The sequence below is a fragment of the Electrophorus electricus genome, chromosome 3, assembly GCF_013358815.1.
Source record: "Electrophorus electricus isolate fEleEle1 chromosome 3, fEleEle1.pri, whole genome shotgun sequence".
Taxonomy (NCBI): domain Eukaryota; kingdom Metazoa; phylum Chordata; class Actinopteri; order Gymnotiformes; family Gymnotidae; genus Electrophorus; species Electrophorus electricus.
In genome coordinates this window covers 7,336,916-7,358,747 of record NC_049537.1, presented here as the reverse complement: position 1 = coordinate 7,358,747, position 21,832 = coordinate 7,336,916, and the positions used below count along the sequence as shown (strand labels likewise).

Here is a 21,832-nt window from a genome sequence, read left to right as displayed (position 1 = left end):
CACTGAATTTCAAGAAAAAGCTGATAGTAAGTCATGTGCTTAATTCAACAACTAAGTAAGCTACAGCAGCTAAATAAGAATGTTGGATTTCACACAAGAGAATCCTGTTGTTAAGGAATCTAAAAGTAAATGATGAGCTTTAATTTAATTACAAAGCATGCCATTACACTGCTTGGGTTCTAAAACTAATTACAAAACATACAATTATACTGTTTTGAAACAAGCACCTTGTTTTATGGAAATAGGAAGGCATCAGTTATGGTCAGAAGTTTTGAGACTGATACAAATTTTGGTTTTCCCAAAGTTTACTGCCTCTGTATTTCGGATCCTTTTGTCAGATGGTGCTTCCTTAAAATTTTGCCTAAGAACATTGCAATAAATAAGGAATGGTATCAAAACATCTTCCAAGAGCAACTTCTCCTAACGATCCAGGAGCAATTTGGTAATGAACAGTGCTTTTTCCAGCATAACTGAGCACCATGTCACAAGGCAAAAGTGGTAACCAAGTGGCTTGGGGAAAACACATTTAAATTTTGTGTCCATGGCCAGGAAACTCACCAGATCTCTATCCCATTGAGAACCTGTGGACAAACAAAAACACAGAAACTGTGATCAACTCCAAGAACAGATTAAGCAAGAATGGGTTGTCATCAGTCCTGATTTTACCCAGAAGCTGATATCCAACATGCCAAGGTGAAGTGCAGAAGTCTTGAAAAAGAAGGGTCAACACTGTAAATATTAAGTATTTGCTTAAACTGGATGTATTTGTCAGTAAAAAAACAAACAAACAAACAAACATATAATTGTACTTCACTATACCATATAAACAGCTGAAAAAAGGATCTAAAAAAACAAACAAACAAAAAAAACAGGCAGTAAACTGAAAACCAAAATTTGTCAGTCTCAAAACTTTTGGTCACAACTGTAGGTTGTTTTAAGGAGATGTATTTCATTTATTGTGCCTTGGTCTGATGTAAAAATTTGATGCAGCTTTTTATTTTCATTCAGATAAAAAGATAGTCTTGCTCTTAATGTCTGTTCACTGTAATGAACATATTTTCAACATTTTTCTAAGATACTTCTGCTGACTGTGCAGGTTACACTTGAGTGGAGATGCCATGCACACAAATAGTTATTAAACGATTACAATGTATGTTGTACAAGTAGATCTACTGCACAAACGGCCTTTTCGTTCTGTATAATGTGGAGCCATTACTGCATCCACTTCTGATAATAGAGTAATATAGAGGAGACTCCAGAACATTCTTGTACAGAAAACCCTAATGAGAGGTGTATTTGTGAACTATATGAAAATGCATTTAAAGCCGACTACACTTTGTGTCATATAGCCCACGATTATGAATATATTCAACCTGTATATACTGTGTAAAGGCCCTGTCATGCTATGAAGTACAGATTTGGTTGATATTCTTCTTTTTCATGCAGATGACCTCTGAAAAGAGTCTGTGAAGTAAAGCAAGACAACGAACCAGTTTTGTACCATGCTGGCCTTAAGGAATTTTATTAAGGTATTGCAAAGATTAGCGCCACGGTATAAAAATGGCTTACGTTGCTATTTTCTATAGGAACGCTTTGGAAATACTGTTTCTTGAAATACTGTTTTGTTTTGGTTTTTTTTTGTTTTGTTTTTTTGTGGGGGGGTTTTGAAAAAAACAACAACTATATATATATATATATATATATATATATATATATATATATATATATATATGTGTTAGCTTTAGTATTATGAAAACAACCTTACAACGAAGTCCAGTTTTACAGTTCGGGTTGATTAAAGCCATAACATTTTTAAACCTGGATGCAGGTACATTTCAATTAGAAATCCGTCACATTGATCAGGCGGGATAGTTGCTGAGCGAAGGGCTGTGGGGGATTTTGGAAAACCACAGTGTCATCGCAAAGCAGGGCGCTTCCTGCCCTACTGAAGTCGGCACTTCGCTGCTCAGTCTGACAGTCTTGTCAAAAGGACACGGTGAAATACACACAACAAACAACCTTACTGGAAAAAAAATACAATAAACACAAACCTGTGCAGGGAAAGCTATTTCATACCGCACATTCATAGAGCGCTTAGTCCGGGAAGAGGTGGTAAGCTACTGCCACAGTGCGCATAGAAGCAGCTATTGCCTCTTTAAACGTTTATAGCGTGTGCCGGCTACAAACCCCGCCTTCACCACAAGGTATCTTACAAGACTGGGACGTTTTCCTCAGCTTTCTGTCCATTTCGGTTACACTGTATAAAGGATAATGGAGTGAGGGGTTCATTTTTGTCTCTTATCATACGATGCATTCTATTAAACGGGAAAAATAAGGCGATGTTTCTCTTTACGGTGAAGAAGCAGTTTCTTCCGGACTATCCTATTTCTACAGCTTTCATTTCTGCACCGGATAATTTGTATTGGATAGCCTGCCAACCTGATACTGCCAATGGCTGGTTGAGCTCACCATACTTATACCTAACAGCCATGGTATACAGGGAACAATGATATTTCTGTGGGTACCGTTCACCATCTGATTTTGCTCAAAATGAACTTGGACTGACCTGGCAGGCACACCCACGATATACTTAGTAAGTGTTTTTTTTTTTGCCTGCCGCGTTCCGTCTGTATTCTTAAAGTCTTCTGCGTTCTGGTATTGCAGTTAGGGTACAGTTTTGTTATGAACAGTATAAAAGGAAGTTAAACAGTTCCAGGTTTTTCCATGCAACTCGATTAAAATAACAGTAGGCCAATCCTGCTGTCTTAAAACTTGATTTTGGCACGCCATAAGGATACACATGAAGCCTAACTGATCATCCATCAATTAATTAGTTAATTTTGACAGGTTCAAGATGTCATCTGTGACTTTGTCCGAGGTCACCCAGATGTCACTGAAAGATCTGCCCATGGATAACTGGATGGCCCACCTACCAGATGCGCTGTGGGACATCCCTTTATCTAATTTATCTATACCAGGTAGCCCCCTCCAAACTAGTGGTTTTAATAGTCAAGTGTTTTTGTATTCTAGTGATTATGTAACACTGGACAATTTAAGAATGCTGGACATAGCAACACTGCCTATTTTGGCATTAGCTCTGCTGTAGCTATGTGCTGAAGTCTTGGAGAATGACTTACTGAATGGCATGAGGCCCCGGTGGTGTCAGGCTGTGTGCATATGTGCACCTCAGCATTTCCTTGCCATCAGGTTGATTTTAAACTGCATTTCTGAAATATGGAAGTTAAGTATCCTAAAATACTGGAAAAGCTTTGTGCTAAACTTGATGTTATGCATGTTTGATTTTCATTGCATGTTCTTTTATGTCGGGGTATCATTGATGCATTTTGTCAGTGCATTGTTGTGAAACCAAAGTGACATTTCCCAAAAAACCTATAAAAGGTTGTTTAGTATCACATTCAGATACCAAGTGCAGGTAATGGCTATGCATCTGTGTTTATCTTTTTTTAAATATTTTATACTGTGAGGTGTGTATGTTGATGGCCATCTGTGACAGGAGCTTCTTGGTTTTTGCAGGAAGTCACAATGCTATAACTTACTGTTTGGATAAAAATGACCATTCCCCCGTTGACCTCACACAGCCTGATATGCTAAAGAAACTAGACAAGTACATGAAGCCTCTCATAAGGCCATTTGTGTACAAATGGGCAATAACACAGGTAACGTGACATTTAATGATTTTTACAAGAAGGTATTTGCTGTTTGTGAAAAGTTTACATTTATGTTATCTTATGATCAGGGTCATAGTGTGAGCACATAGTGTGTGTGATTTTATTTGTATGTGTATGCTTTTATGTTGACTATTATATCTATTGCACTTAAAGGTAAACACATTTAATTGTCTGCATCAGCATATTCACAGTAAGAGCTTGCGCTTTTCACTTAAGCCACTCAACCCATAAAGGAAAAGCTGCTCTCTGCTCCTCTGCAGAAACCACCCAAGCATGTAGTAGCTTTTTCAGTTCTCCTTCGCCTCAAAGCCAGCTTGATGAAATTGAATTGTGGTTATGGTAAAATGTGGCCAAATGCATTAGTGAAAATGCCATTGTGTTATTATACTCTCTGAAAATTTTTTCCTTCCTTTTTTCAGATAGCTATTAGTTGTATAGCACTTTCACAGTGCTTGCATTCTTGATAGGTGTGGTTTACATTACTTACTGTAGGAGTCCAGTGTGAGGGAGCAGTTAGACTGTGGTGTGAGATACTGTGATCTGAGGATAGCGCATCGGCCAAATGACAGCTCCTCCGACCTCTACTTCTACCATGGGGTTTATACCACTATTACCGTAGAGGTAAGTCATTAACCATTTGGCTGGTGAGTGGAATAGCAATCAGTAAAAGCATCTATATACAAAGTTGTAAAGCTATAGTGTATTATTTGAAAAGATGCCACATTTACCCAACACTTTTATCCAAAGCAACTTACAATTATGAGTGAATACAATTTGAGCAATTGAGGGTTAAGGGCCTTGCTCAGGGGCCCATCAGTGGGAGCTTGGTAGTCATGGGGCTTGGACTGGCAACCTTCTGATTACTAGTCATGTACCTTAACTACTAAGCTACCACTGCATATTATCACTGGGCATCTTAGCCAGTGTTCTTCTTTGATACAATTTTATAGATGTCAAAGTATTGTGTTCTGTATTGTGGCTAAGTCATTATGAAAAATGCCAGTAGGAATAAAGAATTCAGTAACCACATTCTCATGCTGTGACAGACAGTACTGAAGGAAATCACAGCATGGCTGGATGTCCATCCTAAAGAGATAGTCGTCCTGTCCTTCAGCCATTTCCTTGGTCTCAGTCAGGACCTCCATGCGCTGCTCATCTCCACCATAAAGAGTGTGTTCAACTCAAGGCTGTGTCCAAAAATGGTATACCTTTCCATTGTATATATGCATCTTATGGAAATAATTACACACAGTGTAAGACCTTACAGAAGCCTATGTACAGCAAGTTTGGGAATTGAAATGCACCTGTTTTGGGATGACAGTTGTAATCAGAGGTTGGCTTACTCTAGCACAGTTTGTACTCTTTTAAGTCACTTCAGGTTCAGGTGATCTCTGTGATGAACTTTCTCTGACCACTGCCGAGACAATGGTTGAATATACTGCTTACTTGATTGCTTGCTTATTTATTTAATCATTGTTTGTTGCTTCATAAATAGGTGCATTTTAAATGTATGTACTGAAGTACAATATGTGTTAAAGCTAATCCAGTGTAATGTGTTAAAAATGCAATTTTCGTTTGTAATATAAGTAAAGTGCTGTCCTTATATAAATAAATAAACATACTTGTACACATACATAAGTATTATACAAAGGCCTAGCAGCTGTAGCTCTGCTGGGTTGCTATCATTTCATAAGGCACTGGTCACAGAGAAGAGAGGTGTTTATAATAACTCTCACTCTCTGTAAGTGAAAACTCTGTGGGAGTAAGCTTGCAAAGGTTCCTTCTTAAAACCCACGGAACATAAATCTATGTTTTATTTTTAATTAGGCTAATCTTCATTTTTTCATTCTATGAATAATAATCCAAAGTAAATGTTTAATTTTTTTAGCTGGAATTTCTCTGCTTCTGATGTTAAATTGGTGGTCCTTATGTCACAGAAGGCTTATGTAAGCTTTACTCTCAACAGTCAGACGGCTGATGCCCCTCCTCACACTCCTCGTTCTCACTTCATCACCCTTTTTGAATCTGAATTTGAATTTAGCTAGTGAACAAATATCTAAGTCAGATGTACAGTATAATTTGCATATTTGGGATGCCTCTTCTAAGCACGTATGAATAGCTTCACTGTCAAACTGAAATGTCTACTATAATGCTTGTACACATGGATCAATGGTATTGAGTGACTTGGAGTAACATGTTATTCTACATGTTATAATTTTATAGATTATACTGCCTTACCCAAATCAGGGCATTTCAGTGACACTAACATTGCATTTTGTAAAAGCAGGAATGAATTCTAAAGGTATCAAAGCAGGCATTAGATAACGCTAAACTGATATTAACTTCTGCAGAACTCCAAGGTGGTCAATGCTTGGCTAAATTATATTGCAGAGAAACTGTGCAATTTTCCCCATCCACTTAGAGTTTGGGTCTAACCCTATAGTTTAATTTTCATCCTGATAGAATATATAGAAACATAACATTCCATTAACACCTGTGAACAAGATGCCTTAACCTTAGAATACTTTGCACCAGAATCCTCATCAGTTATATTGCTGATTCTCCCTCCTTGCACTATTATATACATATTTACTTGAGGAGAGGGCTGCAAGGATGCTAGGAGGGGTTTCAGTCAAGGAAATAGGGACTTATGGACCTCACCAACGTCCTGACCACTCTCGTCTGGTACAGAAGTCATTTTTTGAAATGTTTTTTAATTGATAATTTGATGAAATATAACACTTTAATATAAGACAAAATGTTCTGTTGGTATTTTAAAGTATTCACACACACACACACACACACACACACATACATTATATATATATATATATATATATATATATATATATATATATATATATATATATATATATATAATTTGTATATCCAGTACTTTGTGACCTCCTAACTTCAACCACGGTCCCAAAATAGGTGTATTACCACTCACAACTGTTTGTAACATGGCCTATTAGGTCCATATGTAGACTCCTAATGTTTTGCACACTCTGTGTTAATTGTTATGGTACTTCTCTGCATTGGCCTCCACTGTATGATAAGGGTCGCTTCATAATTTTAGTTTATTTTCCATCAGGAACTTGTCACACTGAGGAATTTGTGGAGTTTAGGTTACCAAGTGATTGTCTCATACGAGCACAATGTGGCCAATTGCCATAGAGAGCTGTGGTTTCATATACCTTACTGGTGGGCGAACAAATGCAAAGCAGAAGAACTTATTGAGGAGTTTGAACACAGAAAACAACTTGGCCGCCCAGGTAATTCTAAACACTACTTATAAATGTTAATATAAACATCTAATTCTGAAGGATACACAGACAAATGTGGTTACTAACATGCATGTTGTTTCACAGGAGGGTTCTTTGTGACTGGCATCAATCTCACTGAAGACCTGAAGTACATATGTTCCCATCCCACAGAGTCACTGAAGGACATGGTGATGTCCACATACCCAACACTGCTTGACTGGGTTAGAAAGCAGAAGCCTGGCCCCAACACTGGCTCCCTCAACATCATAGCAGGGGACTTTGTGTCAGAGAGCCAGTTCATACCAACTGTCATAGCACTAAATGAAAACTTGCTTGGTAGGAGCACACGATGATGATGGTAAAGCAATGTATGTTTTGGTTGGCTCCACCTTCGATGTGTCTCCCATAAAATGTGCTCGTTTTCTGAAAAAACCTTTAGATGTTTTAAACTTTTTATTAGTCATAATGAATAGTTTTCAGGTTCAGAGTAGGAAAATATATAGAATTTTTAAGACACCACTAATTAATCATATTGTTGATGAACTGTCCTCATTCCAATATTTTACCTCTTGTACTTGCAATATTTATTAGAGATTTATATTGGCATGTAAGGATTTTTTTTTTACTTGAAATGATGGGAGTCAGTCCTAAAAGCATCATAAAAGACACACACTGACCCTATTGGCAGTTGCCATTCCAAAGCAGGATATAAGCATGCTCTCTGTTAGGAGGCAGATAGCTACTTAACGTTCCATTTCCTGAAACAAATACAACACTGCTCTGCCCAGGAAGGCATATGTGAATGCAATTGAAATCTGGCCCAAATGCAACACAATTACTGGGTAAAACAAGCCTGTATAATGATGTCATTTTAGGTATTGAAATGTATTTTGTAGAATATTCAAAATACACTGGGTAAGCACAATTTCATGTAGGACATAACCTTAAAATACTCACTGATCATGTCAATAAGAGGCAACTGAAGAAAATAAATATGCAAAAAAAAAAAGGTATGTAAAATGATTGTAAGGTAGAATTTTTCATTTATAGGGTATATGGAATGTTACATGGTCAGATTGCCAAATGACGTCTTATGGGAATCTGAGCTATGAAAATGCCATTTTTGTATAGTAATCAAGGCAACAAAGATATATGTGAGGGACAAATTATGCTGTCAGCCATGAAATTGGCAGTGATTGCCAATTTACCGCTTTTGAGGAACTGATGTCTATTGTGTATTATTAATATGGTATAAATTTATAGAGAAAAAGTTGAGAGCATAATACATCATACAGAATGTACTTCAAACAGAACACCAAACTGATAACAGCGTCACAATTTCAAATATGTATGAGGCTGAAGGTGGTCTTCACAGGATGCCTCCACACATTCATTTACAAATCAACATAATGTAATTTAATAATTATAATAAAATCTAGATCCCAATATATGGACTAACATGCTGAGGACACAATAACAATATAGCCTATCTGTGAATGTTATCTTACAATCCAAAGCATGAATAGTATTTCTTTAGTGTTTGCCCCACAAATGTTCTCTTCACAACAGACAATGCATGCCCTTCAGTCATCAAAGTCATGCACTACAATAGCCCTTTTGGAAAACAACAAGCATTTGAATGAATAATTACACCATACAATACTATAGCTATTAGCTATTATACACTTTGTACACTGCTGAATGCCTGAAAAAGGGAACCTGAACATGTGTAAAATTCAATGGTATGGAAATAAATATTTTTAAATGTTCCTCATATTCTCCATGTCAAATTGTACTACATCCAAAAAGTGAATAGATTAAATTAAGTGAGGACTTAGTGGATCAAATTTGTAAGCCCTAGCTAGTGCGACCTGGAAACACAGTACCCCCCCTTGAGTGGAGCAACAAAAATTTGGTTTAACTAGAAAGTAATCAAGTGATTTAATGCAGAAGTAACTGTGTGAAATGGAAATTTAGCAGCAAGTGTCATTTATTCATATATTTAACAATATTTTTTATCAAGTCAGCTTATTTACTGGGTAAATCAGTACAGCCTATCTCTGTGTATGTGAAGGACTCAGTTCTTGCTAACACTCTTAACATTCAATTAATTTATTTTCTTTTTATATAACTGTACATAGGCAATATAAAACGCACCACCACGCTCCTATGGTGATGTTAGTCATGGGTGTTAGTCATCACTTAATGCTACAGCATCAGTCGAGGGCTGTGTGTTCAGTCTTCTCCTGTATGTCTTGTACACCCAATACTGTACAACCATCTACAGCTCCCACGTCTTCATTAAAGTTGCTGATGGCATGATGGTAGAAGGTCTGAGCTCAGATGAAGATGAGACAGCCTATAGAGAGGAGATCAGTTCTCCAACGCACTGGTGCCAGGAGAGTAATATCTCTCCCAACATCAAACAAAGAGCTGAGAATGGTAAAGCAAGAAGGAAAGGTGCCCAATGCCATCAACGGGACTACCATCAATGTGTGATTTTAAAAGTGTCCAAAAATCACTGTTTAAAGTTAGGCCAATAAAGACTTTGCAAATGTTTCCGATTAAAAAAAAATCTAAACTACATTACATTTCACAAACTACCATTGTTAAAAATCTGCTTGAAGTGAGATGTTTTCAAGAATACGTAACTAGCGAACCAGGAAATAAAGTCTTCCTCTACGTACCTCGTCGCACAGTCAGTAAGCAATACGCTTGGATCCTTTTAAAGCAGTATTTTAAAGATCTTTGCAGTGGCTGCATAAGCTAATAACACGGCTACTTGCTGGATAATGAATCGTGAGTTAATCAGATGCTCAGAAGTCTAGTGTTTAAGTTTAGTAACTGCTCAGGGGTCGTCCAGCAATTTATTTCTTTTCATTAGCATTTCAGATGTGTCATACCTTTACGTTTAACTCTTTTGTGTTAAGTCCTTTACAAACGTTTTGAACCCTACTTATATCTCCTATCAGAAAGACTGATACTGATAAATGGAGCCAATTTTAGAGAACGGCAATAGCAACAACGACTGGATGTCCACTTTGCCTGAACAACTATGGGACATTCCATTAACCAACTTAGCTATACCGGGTGCAGTGTTCTGTTGCCATTTTTAATCTTCTAATCGTTGAGCCCAGTTACCCTTTGTCATTGACGTTTTAACAATGTTTATTTACCTAACAAACATTTGGCATGCTTTCACGCAGGTAGTCACGATGCGATGAGCTATTGCCTAGATATCGCTTCTCCACTGGTCCGATCAGAATCGGATACTTTTAGGCTTGTGGATAGAGCTTTTTACTGTTTTACTCGTCCAGTCATTTACAAATGGGCCACTACTCAGGCAAGTATATACGCCAAATTCAAAAAGTAACTGAATTCAGTTATATCATGCCAGAACATGTTTTCAACGGTTTTTTTTTAAAGAGAAAGGTAGATTTATTGGTTCCTTTTTCAGATGTCTCTTTAGAGGCTATCAGAAGCAGCCACTAAATCATTATTTCAGCTTCCTCCAAATCATAATAAATTGCTAATTGAGTGCGTCATATGGATGAATTCAGGCATACTTGTAGGTATCTTTTAAATGCCTTCATCATATATTTATTTCCTGTTTTTTTTCTTCCTTTTTTATTCTAACAGATAAAAAGCATTTTGGATCAGCTGCAATCAGGTGTTCGATACTTCGACCTTAGAATTGCTCACAAACAAGGTGACACTTCAAATGACCTTTACTTCACTCATGTTATCTACACCCAGCTCACTGTTGTGGTAAGTCTGTATACTGTTGGCCCACTTTTGTCTGTTCTTTGGCAGTCGAATGCATATCTTAATTACTGCAAAATGATGGGAGATCAGGTCTGGCCATCTTTCCACAATATTTTGCAGGAAACTCTGCAAATGGTTGCTACTTGGCTCACAGCACACCCAAAGGAGATTGTCATCCTGGCCTGTAGTCACTTTGAGGGCTTGAGCAAAATACTTCACGAGGAATTTATTTATTCACTAAAAAAAACCTTTGGCTCTAAATTGTGCCCTCACAATGTAAGTTCCAGATTAGAAAGCATAACTGTTTTTTATGTATTCAGTAAATATAACTTCAAATTTAGCTTGAGTATATGTAATTGTCAATAAGGCAAATTAAGTTTACATTTATAGTTTCCTTTCATTGATCACTTTTGTGTTTTTTGTCCACTTAGGCTGATATGACCTTGCGTGGCCTGTGGTTTTCAGGCTATCAGGTGGTACTGTCCTATGAAGACCAGGCTGCTGAAGCCCATGAAGAGCTATGGCATGAAATCCCTTACTGGTGGGCAAACGAAGCTAATGCTGACCAACTCCTCCAGTATCTCAACTGGAAGAAAGAAGCTGGTCGTCCAGGTGCGGGAGAAATAATACTTGAATTAGTCCAATTATGTGAACAATTGGCACTCTTTATATAAAAACTCCTAAAATTAGTATCTACTTTTTTTCAAATGTACATTTTGATGTCTTCTTTGGATTTGTATCTTAAAGATGCTGTTATAGAGATTACAGATTTTGTTATAGAGAGCATATATGCTACCATTTTCTGGCACAGTAACTAAATTTATTTTGTGAGCCCTGCTCAATGTCATTTCTATTTAAAAGGTGATGCTGGAAAACATAAGTTAGAACATCTTTAACAATAACCATTTCTTGTTTTTTGAGTGTCTGCTTTTTGTACTGTCTGTACAGATGGCTTCTTTGTAGCAGGCCTGAACTTAACAGCAGACCGATGTTTTATGACATCCCACCCGCACCTGTCCCTGAAGTCCATGACTCTGGAAAACTGGACGTGTGTGAAGAGATGGCTGGAGGATCAGAAACCTGGAGCTGACCCCATGAATATCAACATCATTGCAGGAGACTTTGTGGGGCTTGTCCCATTTTGCTCACTTGTAATTAGTCTTAACAAACAACTGCTCCAACAAAAAGGTCACTAATGGCAGTTGTTTGAAGATTTTATCTGGGTTTCATTTAAGTCATAGGGGAATCAAGTTTGTTGTCCAGGTGGATATTAAACTGTCACTGTAATTTCTCTTTTATTAAGAAAAAAAAAAAATCACTTGACATGAGTCATTCTGTAAGATTGGACTTGAAACCTCCTAGATGAAACTAATTTTTACATTTTCTTGCTGTGAAACAGCTATGGAACCATGAAAAAGGAAGTTTCATATATAGCTTTTAAACATTTGCTTTAAATTGTCAAGAAGATTCCTGCTGTACTTGTAAAATACCTGAGCATTATTTTGTTGGAGACATATAGGATGAGATTTTCAAAGTCACTTTATTCTCATATAATCACTGGAATCTGGTCACTTTATTGCTTCAATTTGTTCATACACTCTTTTTGTATACTTGTTTTCACAATATTTTTACACTGAAAGCTTTAATAGGTTAGTTTATAAATAAATATGTACCTTGCTATTTACCATGGGCGTAATCGTCTTCAAAAATAGACACAGTCATTTTGGCTCAGAGGCAGACCGTCTGTTGCTAAGTGACCTGAAAAAGCTTCCTGTAGCGACCATATGCAGCAGCACTGATGATCACCTTGACACTGGCAGTACAATCATCTTCAGCATCATGTACCTCCTGGACAGAGGCTTCCTTATACAGCCAACTGCACACAAAGACACGCAAACATTTTTTAGGTGTATATGTACAAACTAGTCAGACAACATTAACTGCTCCATTCATTCACATGTCACTCACCCTAACTGAGGGCTGTTGAGCTGCACCTTGAGAATCATGCTTAGCTTCCCAGTTGAATTGATAACAGCTTCTTCAACTCTGTGTTTTAACTTGTCCAAGCCCATCTCCTGCAGGGCTGATATAGGCACAGCCCCTGGCTCGCTTGGCTCATAGCTGATAAACCATATAAACATTAAATCCTTATCTTCAAACACTCATCCCCTTATGACCTGGTCATATTGGTAGGGTCTTACCCTTTAACAAGGTCAATCTTATTGTGCACCTCTATTATGGAGTTCATGAGTCTTTCTGGTATCTGAAGGTTCTTTAGAATGTTCAACACATTGACCTTTTGGTTTATGGTCTCTGGGTGATTAATGTCCCTCACATGAACAATGAGGTCCTGACAAAGAAAAGAGGATATCAGTTAGAGAGATGCATCTCAATCTTTTATTTGATTTCATTTGGTCTTATTCACTGAAAGGCGCTGTAGGTACGTACAGAGTGTGCCACATCCTCTAGTGTTGCTGAAAAGGAGTCTATGAGCTGGTGAGGCAGTTGGGAGAGGAAGCCAATTGTATCCACATAGAGTACAGTCATGTGACTGGGCAGCTGCCCTGCATGTACAGTGATATCCAGAGTAGCAAAGAGTTGATCTTTAGGCTGGAGACCAGAGTCCCCTGTCAGAGCTTTGATTAGTGTGGTCTTGCCTAAGGAGACAAACAAAACAGTGAAGTTGATGCGTTCACTGATCCAGCAGCACTTCACTTGAATATCAAACCAGCATCTCACCACAGTTAGTGTAACCCAAGACAGAGACGATGGGAAAGTCTTTGTGCTTGCGCTGAGAGCGAAGCAGGTGTCTCTTCTTTCTCAGCCGCTCAAGAGCAGTGCGAATTTTCAGCTCTCGCTCTTTTAGAAGCCTCTGCTGCACCTCGTACAGGGTTTCACCTGCAGAGGCCATGAGAAGCAACCAATCTTACCCCAATAACAAGGGTGAATGTGGCAGAATTGTTCAGACTTCCATTGAAGCACTGGTTCCTACCTGAACCCATAATATATCTTGAACCTCCACCTTGCTGGTCTAAATTTACTACTTCATTCTTTAGTCGTGACCTTTGGAGCCCAAAGAGAAGATGAATGCAAAAATGCAATTTTATATGGTGGTGAGTTTAATACTCATGAGATTTACTTACTATAGTAATAACTGATAAATATAACAATTATATTATTATGCAAATGTAATGATTCTGCCTTCAGGGAGTACAAGAGAATGACCATTAGTAATTTACCTCAGCAATGGAATCTCGGCCAAGGAAATCTGCAGTTTGGCCTCTTTTGTTTTGGCATTGCGGCGGAAAATGTGTAAAACCAATGAGTATCTGTCAAAAACTTTCATGCCCCATGCATCTTGCAGCTCCCTCTTGAACAACATCAGAGTAGGAAACATCACTTCATAGCACATTTCATACAGTACAATTCTTTGTGCAGAATTATAATATCAGATAAATTAAAACTAAAATACTATAGGAGGAATGGGCTTAAGACATATCTGTAAAACTGAAACCATCATTACGAGTAATCACTTATTGAATCATTAATCAGATTACACCATCTAGCAGATATTCATTTCAAGTTAGATGAACCTGAACAGAAAGCACAAATGACAGTATAAATATTAATTAGATCACGTGTGGATCTCCATAGTTTAAAATCATTTTTGTATAAACCAGTATTTTAAAAAAATGTACACTTCCCAGCTTTGAAACTTCTATAAAGAGAAATTAAAAACAATCATTCAAGTTATATAAGTTGTTAAGTCAACACAATGAACTAGCATGTGAATGTAAGATAGTTTGTATGTACTGTGGTAAGCTGCCAACACACCTCAGATAATGGTGAAAGACGCTCAACGTTCATAAAAACAGCTGTAACACCAGGTGTTCTTCTGATTTTCTCTACATAAATTCATCAGAATAGGGGAGAAAGCTCTGTATTTTACTTCTTAAATAACTAGTCAACTTGACCAAACAAGAAGTGAACACTGAAACCTGTAAGGATCTGGAAATTTCCTTTGCCAAAAATTCTCTTCTTCTCTGGTATTTTGGTAGAAAGAATGATCTTGTCAACAACTGTCCAGTTCTCTAAGGTGTTCACCAGGCCAACAGCCTCTGCCATTTGGAGATTAGCTTCAACACAACAAAAAGACACATTTTTCCATAATATGCAAACCAGTCTCTGACTGTACTATATCTTGGTGCAAACTGCACAGACATTGTTTCTCAAGGAGATCATAGTTCTATCAAAAGTCTAAGCATAATTCCAGATCTTTGTTATTACCAAAGAGAGAACTTGAAATTTGAATGTGATCACTGTGTTGAATTTAGTCTTAGACATGTTTACATAAAGAATCTATCCTATCTACATCATCAGAATTATTCTAGATGATCATTGATATCACTCCATCAGGCTACAATATTTGTTTGTTAATCCCTTGTTTTATTGGGATTAATATGGGGATTCCTACCCGTGGTCAGATGTTGCTTTTTCGGTCCCCATTTGACATCAGGATGAACAATAAAGACCCTGTGATCCCATTCACCAATATCTGTGGGGATCTTCTGCTGGAAGAGCTCCTCCACTTCTATATCATCTATAAAATCCTCTTCATTCTCTAGATTGTCCATACTTTCACGTCCAGGATAGGCATTTTTGCTGTTGGATTTAGGAAACCTCAGTGAAAAGGTCCTGTTTGGCAAATACAGGTGCTGTGATCCATAACCTCCGTATGCATCGATCTCCGAACTCTGACATGAATATGGTAACGGTGTGTTTAATTTAAGGTGTTTCATTTTATATGATGTATATTTAACTAAATTTGTGAAGCTGCTTTGCATTGTCCACAGTGAACGTCTCCTAGCAAAACTGCACATCCCGAACAGATGTTTACCAATAATGCTGTATTTGGTAGTATTCATTGCTTCCTTTCGTTGTTACAAGTCGCATCAAATTCCAACCCGAGTCGCATTTAACATAATCGGTAAAGAGACGGAAAGTATAACTAGCAATTGTTTAACATAACCGCGTTTTGTAAGAACCTTATATGCGATAAAATGTGCTGTGAAACGTCTTTCCAAGCATGCTTGCACTTCTTCTCTTCAATAAAATAAGTATGTTCAGCAACGTTGATTATTCGTCATCGCCACCTATTGGGCAAATATACTTCCAATGTCGCTTGTCATTTCGCCTCGTAACACTCATACAAAAACACAGACACACACACACACACACACTAATGAAAGAAAATGCATTTATCTATACTAATCACTGCCCTGTATTTCAATTTGACAAAAAAAAAAAAAAAATCCTCCCAGTATAAGATGATTTAACGTCCCCGGGCTTTTATATTGAAAATTTGTTTTGTGTACGGCCATGCCTAAAAGCTTCATCATGTTGTGATTGGTGCCCATTTCACCTACACTGTTGAAACAGCTAGCTAAATAGATTATTTGCTGGTTCAAGTCTGCGACGATTTCTAAAAGACACACATTAATGTCCAGCATATTAAAGGCAATGTCAAGTGAGTTAAACAATGTATGTGTTTTATGGTATGGGACAAATAGAACGCATATGTCGACGTTCCATTGCTGCTGACTCGAGACACTTTCACTTTTGCAATCCGATAATCGGAACCCAGTGTGCATGGGTTAGATAAAACGCTAACTAATGTTAACTATAATAATTGAGAACGTTTAGCTGCCTATAATGCATCTCTCTCTCTCTCTCTCTCTCTCTCTCTCTCTCTCTTTCTCTCTCTCTCTCTCTCTCTCTCTCTCTCTCTCTGTCAATTACGCACACAATTTAATGTTTATGCAGTTGTAAGAGTCTAACGACAGAACAAAATACATTACAGAGTTCCGTCTGGCTCTGGTGCAGTTGCGCGTAACTAAATCAAAGGCTGAAAACTTAAATCGGACCCAGAGGTTGGTCCAGGAGGCAGCGGGCCAGGGGGCGAAAGTTGTGGTTTTACCAGTGAGTGACTGAACCCATAACCGTACTTGTCTTGACCTTGGACCATCACACTTTAGGCCTTAATTTATTTTTAAGCAGTGAAACTAGAAGTGAAGCGACATTGACCAGTGTATCGCTGTTTTTCTCTAGGAGTGCTTCAACTCCCCATATGGGACAGGTTTCTTTGCAGAGTATGCTGAGAAAATCCCAGGAGAATCATCCCAGGCATTGTCAGAGACTGCCAAAGAGTTTGAGATATACCTAATAGGCGGTAAGAACTTATATTCAATACATTACAGATAAGTGCATGTTTTCCCAGAGCATTTGTAACACTGGTGCAGAAGAAGAGTGCTCAAGGAAGCACACACGTTACCAAAAAAATTGAGCAGGAAGGGAACTAAATCGGGGTATATGGGGAAGTAAATAGCAGACATGCACACCACGAGGACAGTAGCACAATTTTTGTGCACTAATAATCTCAGACGAGATATGACTAAACTAAATAAACCTGCAGAGAGGTGCATAGCACTATCAGAGCCCTCACTACTTCGCAACTGGCCCACATCCCATGATGAACAAAAATATGTGTATTTGTATCTGTATTTTCCAGGTTCTATTCCAGAGGAGGATGGGGGGAAATTATTTAACACCTGTTCAGTTTTTGGTCCTGATGGTAAGCTACTGGTCAAACACAGAAAGGTTAGTGTGAGTTACCATATTAGGAAAAAACAATGTGCAAAGTTATATTGTTATAAATGTAAATGTTATGTTGAATATTGGTGCAGAGAATGTCAACTGCAAGTGGATCTACATAATTTGTTGACTAATTAACTTACTCCCTTAAAAATCTAATTTTGTGTGAATCTCTGTATATGTGTATTATAATTCTGATGTGTCTGAGGCCTTTTTTGTAAATGCAGCACTGTCATTAAGGTATTGTATTTTGTTCATTATTCCATAATGTGTTGTCTCTGCCTCCTCCCTACAGATCCATCTCTTTGACATTAATGTCCCTGGGAAAATACGCTTTCAGGAGTCTGAGATACTAAGTCCAGGGAACAGCTTATCCATGTTTGAAACTCGTGAGTGTTCAGTGTAGCCGGGGCATCGTTATTACATTTCTGTATACAGGACTTACAGGATTCTTTTGACAATGTCCTTTGTTTTTCTTTCAAAGCTTACTGTAAAGTGGGCATAGGCATTTGCTATGACCTGCGCTTTGCAGAGCTTGCACAGATCTATGCTAAAAAAGGTGAGTTGTGTTTTTTGTGTGTGGTTGTGGTTGACTGTAGTCCGGTTTGGTGAGTTGCTAGGATTTTTTTGTAGAAGTCCAAATACTTCACAATCCTTTGTGCATGTGTGGACATGTGTGGAGCGAACAGGGGTGGGGTGGTTGGTGAATTTGTTAAATGATCTGAGAAAATTACAAACAGGTTTAACTGGTGGGATGACTAAGTTTAACCACCAAACAGAATAATGAGTTTAGACTTTGTTTCCTTTGTGTTAGTATGCAGAGCTATTTCAATGTCAGACAGTGCACTTGTGGTAACTGAAGAGTCAACCAGACTCACACTGTAAGGCTGTTGCAGACTCTTGCATATGTTTTAAGGCTTGTTTGATTGGGGTGAGACAGAGAGAGACCTCACTGGGAAAACAGAAAATTGTTTGCTGGATAATATTTCCAACACTTTCCCTATCTCCTGCTCTGTGTAGGCTGTCAGCTGTTGATATATCCTGGTGCCTTCAATATGACCACAGGGCCAGCTCACTGGGAGCTGCTTCAGAGAGCTCGGTCAGTACCTGCACTTTGCACACAATCAAAGTCTACATTATTCTTTCCCACACCTTTGTATCACACTTTGCTATTGTGTTTTCTTTCATTAGGGCAGTGGATAACCAGGTGTATGTGGCCACTGCATCACCAGCGAGAGATGAGACTGCCAGTTATGTGGCCTGGGGTCACAGCTCTGTCATCAACCCCTGGTCAGTGCTTTGGGTTTTTTCCCAACTGGGCTTAGACATTGTAATAATTAACTTCAGCTGTGTGGAATAAGCAACCATAATGGCTGTTTTCTCTACATCTCATGCAGGGGTGAGGTGATCACAAAAGCAGGATCTGATGAAGCCATTGTGTATGCTGATATTGGTGAGTTTTACTAGTGTATTCAAATTATTTCCAATCTCTAATTTAAATTATTTTATTTAATTCATTTATTTTGTCTTCTCTTGACTAAATAATATGGTGACTTAATAAAATAATTGCAGCAGAACACCACACCACATTAAGAAAGCAGACTTGCCTCCTTGGCAATTTCACCAAAGGACCAAAGACATCAAATGGCCACAGGTTCATCATACTAGGGGGCAGGGACGCATGGGTTCCCAACATTTAATTTTAAAGCACAACAAAATAAGTGAAAGAATATTACAATTTTATTTCAAAATGTTAAAATTGCTTAACCAACTATAAAAAAACAAATAAAATAGTCATATCAGGGACAGGACACGTGTTTTACCCGGCACTGACTGAGTTTTACCCGGGGGGGGCAGACTTTCCAGGGTTCCATTAAAACTACAGTAACCAACACCCTGTGCACACAATAAAATAACTAAGTCAATCGCAGCCACTTCCAAGGTGAGTGATCACTACAGCACAGCACACAGGGAAGGCACACCACCACTCTGAAATGCAACCTTCCCACCTAAAGCACTCAGCACTTAAAAGAACTAACCATAAACAGAAAGCACAACAAAAGAAATACATATAGAAATCAAACCACTCATCAGGAAGCCCCCGGAACAACCCTCTCACTTCTTTTACATACTAATGTTTGAAATCTCCACCATTATATCCAAACCATAAATTATTCAGTATATACAAATTGAGATCCAATAATGAGTAAATTACCTATCGTTATGCAAGTTGAAGCTTGACACTATTATATCCCATTGGAAGATTTTCCTTTTTTTAAAAAAAAAACATAGACGATCTTAACTCACAACACAAAACACATACAAGAAAAACTTGTTCTCCTGCTCCACTCTGTCCTTGGTGATAAGATAATGAACCTTGCTTAGCCAAAGAACCGTCAACGAGGCTTTCAGTTCTTTTAAAAACAATAATATTTCCCAATACTAATGAAGTTATTTCTCAAGCGAACAGTCTAGAGTGAGGGTGTGCTTGGAGGGCTTTCATGGAGGCATGGAGGCATTGAAACCACCTGCATCAAAGCCTCCGCTCTGCAGCCAGAGACCCACAAGTGTGTTCCAATTCCTAGGTTTTACTTTAGGGTTTCGTATTCAATGCCTAGACCTACAAATATATTTTTTTATTACCTCAGTTGCTCTAATCGGGAGCATAAAAACCCACCTGTTCCAGGGTTTGTGTTGCCCTAAGTGAACCAGAACAAGAAAGACTGGCTACAAAAAGAGCATGACAGGATAAAAACCAGGCAAAACAACAACACAGCTAGCAGGCAGGAAGCCACAGCTCTCTTTTTCTTAACTGTAGCAGCAGTCTAAAAAGGACTCAGCCTATTACCACCTACAAATTAAATGTGGCTGACAACTGTTAGATTGGACCACTATTGCATATGTAATAAGATACATACAAATACATACACAGAGCATAGTGAGAGCCTGACCACTGGAGGTGCCACTGCCAGCAACTACTCGACATACTGTAATCAAAGGAAACCGAAAACAGCACTGTATTAGAGGGGTATGAGTTGTACATGCTCTAAACAAGTACATACCTGCTACAATGTAGTCAGCATGGAACTAGCTGCCTTGACAACTGTAACGCCTGGCACGGCCAGTGAAAAGGTAGTGAAATGCCAAAAGTTAGCACAAGCCTCAGAACACAACATTCTTGGTATAACAGTCAGGGAAGCTTCCCCGGAGTGAATTAACAAATGGCTTTCCCCCATTGCTATTTATAGACTGCAGTGCCCTGTGATTAACAAGGTAATTGGGCAGTAAATTAAAGCGCCAGAACTAAATGGGATTACAAGGCAAAATTAATCCTTAACCTGCCACATTAATAATAATTTATTTCAGGGCATTTAATTTCATGACATGATGCTACATAGCATACATTTGTTTAACATCAATTTGCAACCTTTCGCTCTTTTGCATTCTCTTACAGATCTGCAATACTTAGCCGATGTGCGTCAGCAGATTCCAGTCACAAAGCAGAAGCGTGATGATTTATACATGGTCAATATTGTTCACGAGGGATGAGGGGCAAGCCAGAAGAGATCTGGACTCTTACATAATGATGTCACTGCTAAGGGCAGACAGTCTGTCCGCTGGACTTTGCTATACAGCACAGTGATTAGGACAGTCTGCCAATGGACTGTAAGGGGAGTGAAGTGCTTGGAGTTTGATTAGACCATAATTTCAATCAATGGTAAATCTGGAACAGTGCTGAGATATGATTATCTTTCACATTGAAATAAGTGTATATGTAAGTTTGAATTATTAAAAAATTACTAAAATCATGCTGCAGGTGCCTCATGACCAGTGTCTCTGGTATATCTTGGTTGTCAGTTTATGTTAGTAACTGAACACTCAGTCTAAGTGTGACTCAAAGTAAACAGCCTAATTTCTTTATGCCTAATGTGGCAAGACAGAGTATTATTGATATTATGAACTATAATACTGGGAAATGAGATTTTAGATGATGCATGTACAGTTATAACAACATTGAATACATTTAATATTTACTCATGTACTGTTTATACATTTTTTTCTGTACGTTAGTTATAATCCTGTCCTTTAAAGCATTTTGCTCAGATAAATATATTCTTTTACTTAGAGGTTTTTTGTTTTGGAATTAATGAATACAGTTCAATGGTGACAGAGTATTTTCATGTCGAATGTCTCTGAGTATCACACAAGAAAAAGTTTACAGAAACAAATTCAACCAAAAGTGAGGGGTTGAAGCACATGCATTTAATTCTTTTTGTGAATTTACAGATCAAGCCAGTATCAGATTCTAGTGACATCAAGAAAGTGAAACAATATATGTTATGAAGATGATTCATTATTTTGTTTGCCCAATGTAACAATACTATGTCTGTATTACCAAGTAAAGGGACACTCAGTAAGTGATAGCTGTTGATTAAAGAACACATTGTCTCTGGCAGGTGA

General features: G+C 38.0%; 4 protein-coding genes across 8 annotated transcripts; 3 read left to right on the top strand and 1 right to left on the bottom strand.

Annotated features, from left to right (window-relative positions):
• Positions 1 to 2,198: 2,198 nt before the first annotated feature.
• On the top strand, positions 2,199 to 8,735 carry plcxd1 (phosphatidylinositol-specific phospholipase C, X domain containing 1). 3 transcript variants are annotated; one of them, XM_026998854.2, is made up of 7 exons: positions 2,199 to 2,593; positions 2,879 to 2,978; positions 3,535 to 3,677; positions 4,182 to 4,310; positions 4,736 to 4,891; positions 6,784 to 6,964; positions 7,061 to 8,735. In XM_026998854.2, the coding sequence occupies exons 2-7, from the start codon at positions 2,888 to 2,890 to the stop codon at positions 7,306 to 7,308; spliced, it is 948 nt and encodes a 315-aa protein (XP_026854655.1). In that variant the 5' UTR covers positions 2,199 to 2,593; positions 2,879 to 2,887; the 3' UTR covers positions 7,309 to 8,735. The 3 variants fall into 3 exon arrangements, with proteins under 3 accessions (XP_026854655.1, XP_026854653.1, XP_026854654.1); XM_026998852.2 differs by having other exon boundaries at positions 2,848 to 2,978; XM_026998853.2 differs by having other exon boundaries at positions 2,835 to 2,978.
• A 916-nt stretch (positions 8,736 to 9,651) lies between these two features.
• On the top strand, positions 9,652 to 12,158 carry si:dkey-66a8.7 (PI-PLC X domain-containing protein 1). Of its 2 annotated transcripts, XM_035524520.1 has the most exons (7): positions 9,668 to 9,754; positions 9,928 to 10,045; positions 10,162 to 10,298; positions 10,595 to 10,723; positions 10,841 to 10,996; positions 11,152 to 11,332; positions 11,669 to 12,158. In XM_035524520.1, the coding sequence occupies exons 2-7, from the start codon at positions 9,946 to 9,948 to the stop codon at positions 11,914 to 11,916; spliced, it is 951 nt and encodes a 316-aa protein (XP_035380413.1). In that variant the 5' UTR covers positions 9,668 to 9,754; positions 9,928 to 9,945; the 3' UTR covers positions 11,917 to 12,158. The 2 variants fall into 2 exon arrangements, with proteins under 2 accessions (XP_035380414.1, XP_035380413.1); XM_035524521.1 differs by lacking the exon at positions 9,928 to 10,045 and having other exon boundaries at positions 9,652 to 9,754.
• An 83-nt stretch (positions 12,159 to 12,241) lies between these two features.
• On the bottom strand, positions 12,242 to 20,481 carry gtpbp6 (GTP binding protein 6 (putative)). 2 transcript variants are annotated; one of them, XM_026998844.2, is made up of 11 exons: positions 20,434 to 20,481; positions 15,195 to 15,382; positions 14,719 to 14,856; positions 14,555 to 14,625; positions 13,960 to 14,090; positions 13,713 to 13,783; positions 13,460 to 13,618; positions 13,169 to 13,377; positions 12,922 to 13,070; positions 12,689 to 12,841; positions 12,242 to 12,596 (listed from the first exon to the last, which is right to left on the bottom strand). In XM_026998844.2, the coding sequence occupies exons 2-11, from the start codon at positions 15,352 to 15,354 to the stop codon at positions 12,470 to 12,472; spliced, it is 1,368 nt and encodes a 455-aa protein (XP_026854645.1). In that variant the 5' UTR covers positions 15,355 to 15,382; positions 20,434 to 20,481; the 3' UTR covers positions 12,242 to 12,469. The 2 variants fall into 2 exon arrangements, with proteins under 2 accessions (XP_026854645.1, XP_026854644.2); XM_026998843.2 differs by lacking the exon at positions 20,434 to 20,481 and having other exon boundaries at positions 15,195 to 15,815.
• nit2 (nitrilase family, member 2) lies at positions 16,115 to 21,182 on the top strand. Its single transcript, XM_026998847.2, has 10 exons — positions 16,115 to 16,247; positions 16,581 to 16,699; positions 16,829 to 16,949; positions 17,289 to 17,377; positions 17,667 to 17,760; positions 17,856 to 17,930; positions 18,392 to 18,470; positions 18,563 to 18,661; positions 18,769 to 18,824; positions 20,826 to 21,182. Exons 1-10 carry the CDS (start codon positions 16,220 to 16,222, stop codon positions 20,918 to 20,920), a joined length of 855 nt encoding a protein of 284 aa, XP_026854648.2. The 5' UTR covers positions 16,115 to 16,219; the 3' UTR covers positions 20,921 to 21,182.
• The last annotated feature ends 650 nt before the right edge of the window (positions 21,183 to 21,832 follow it).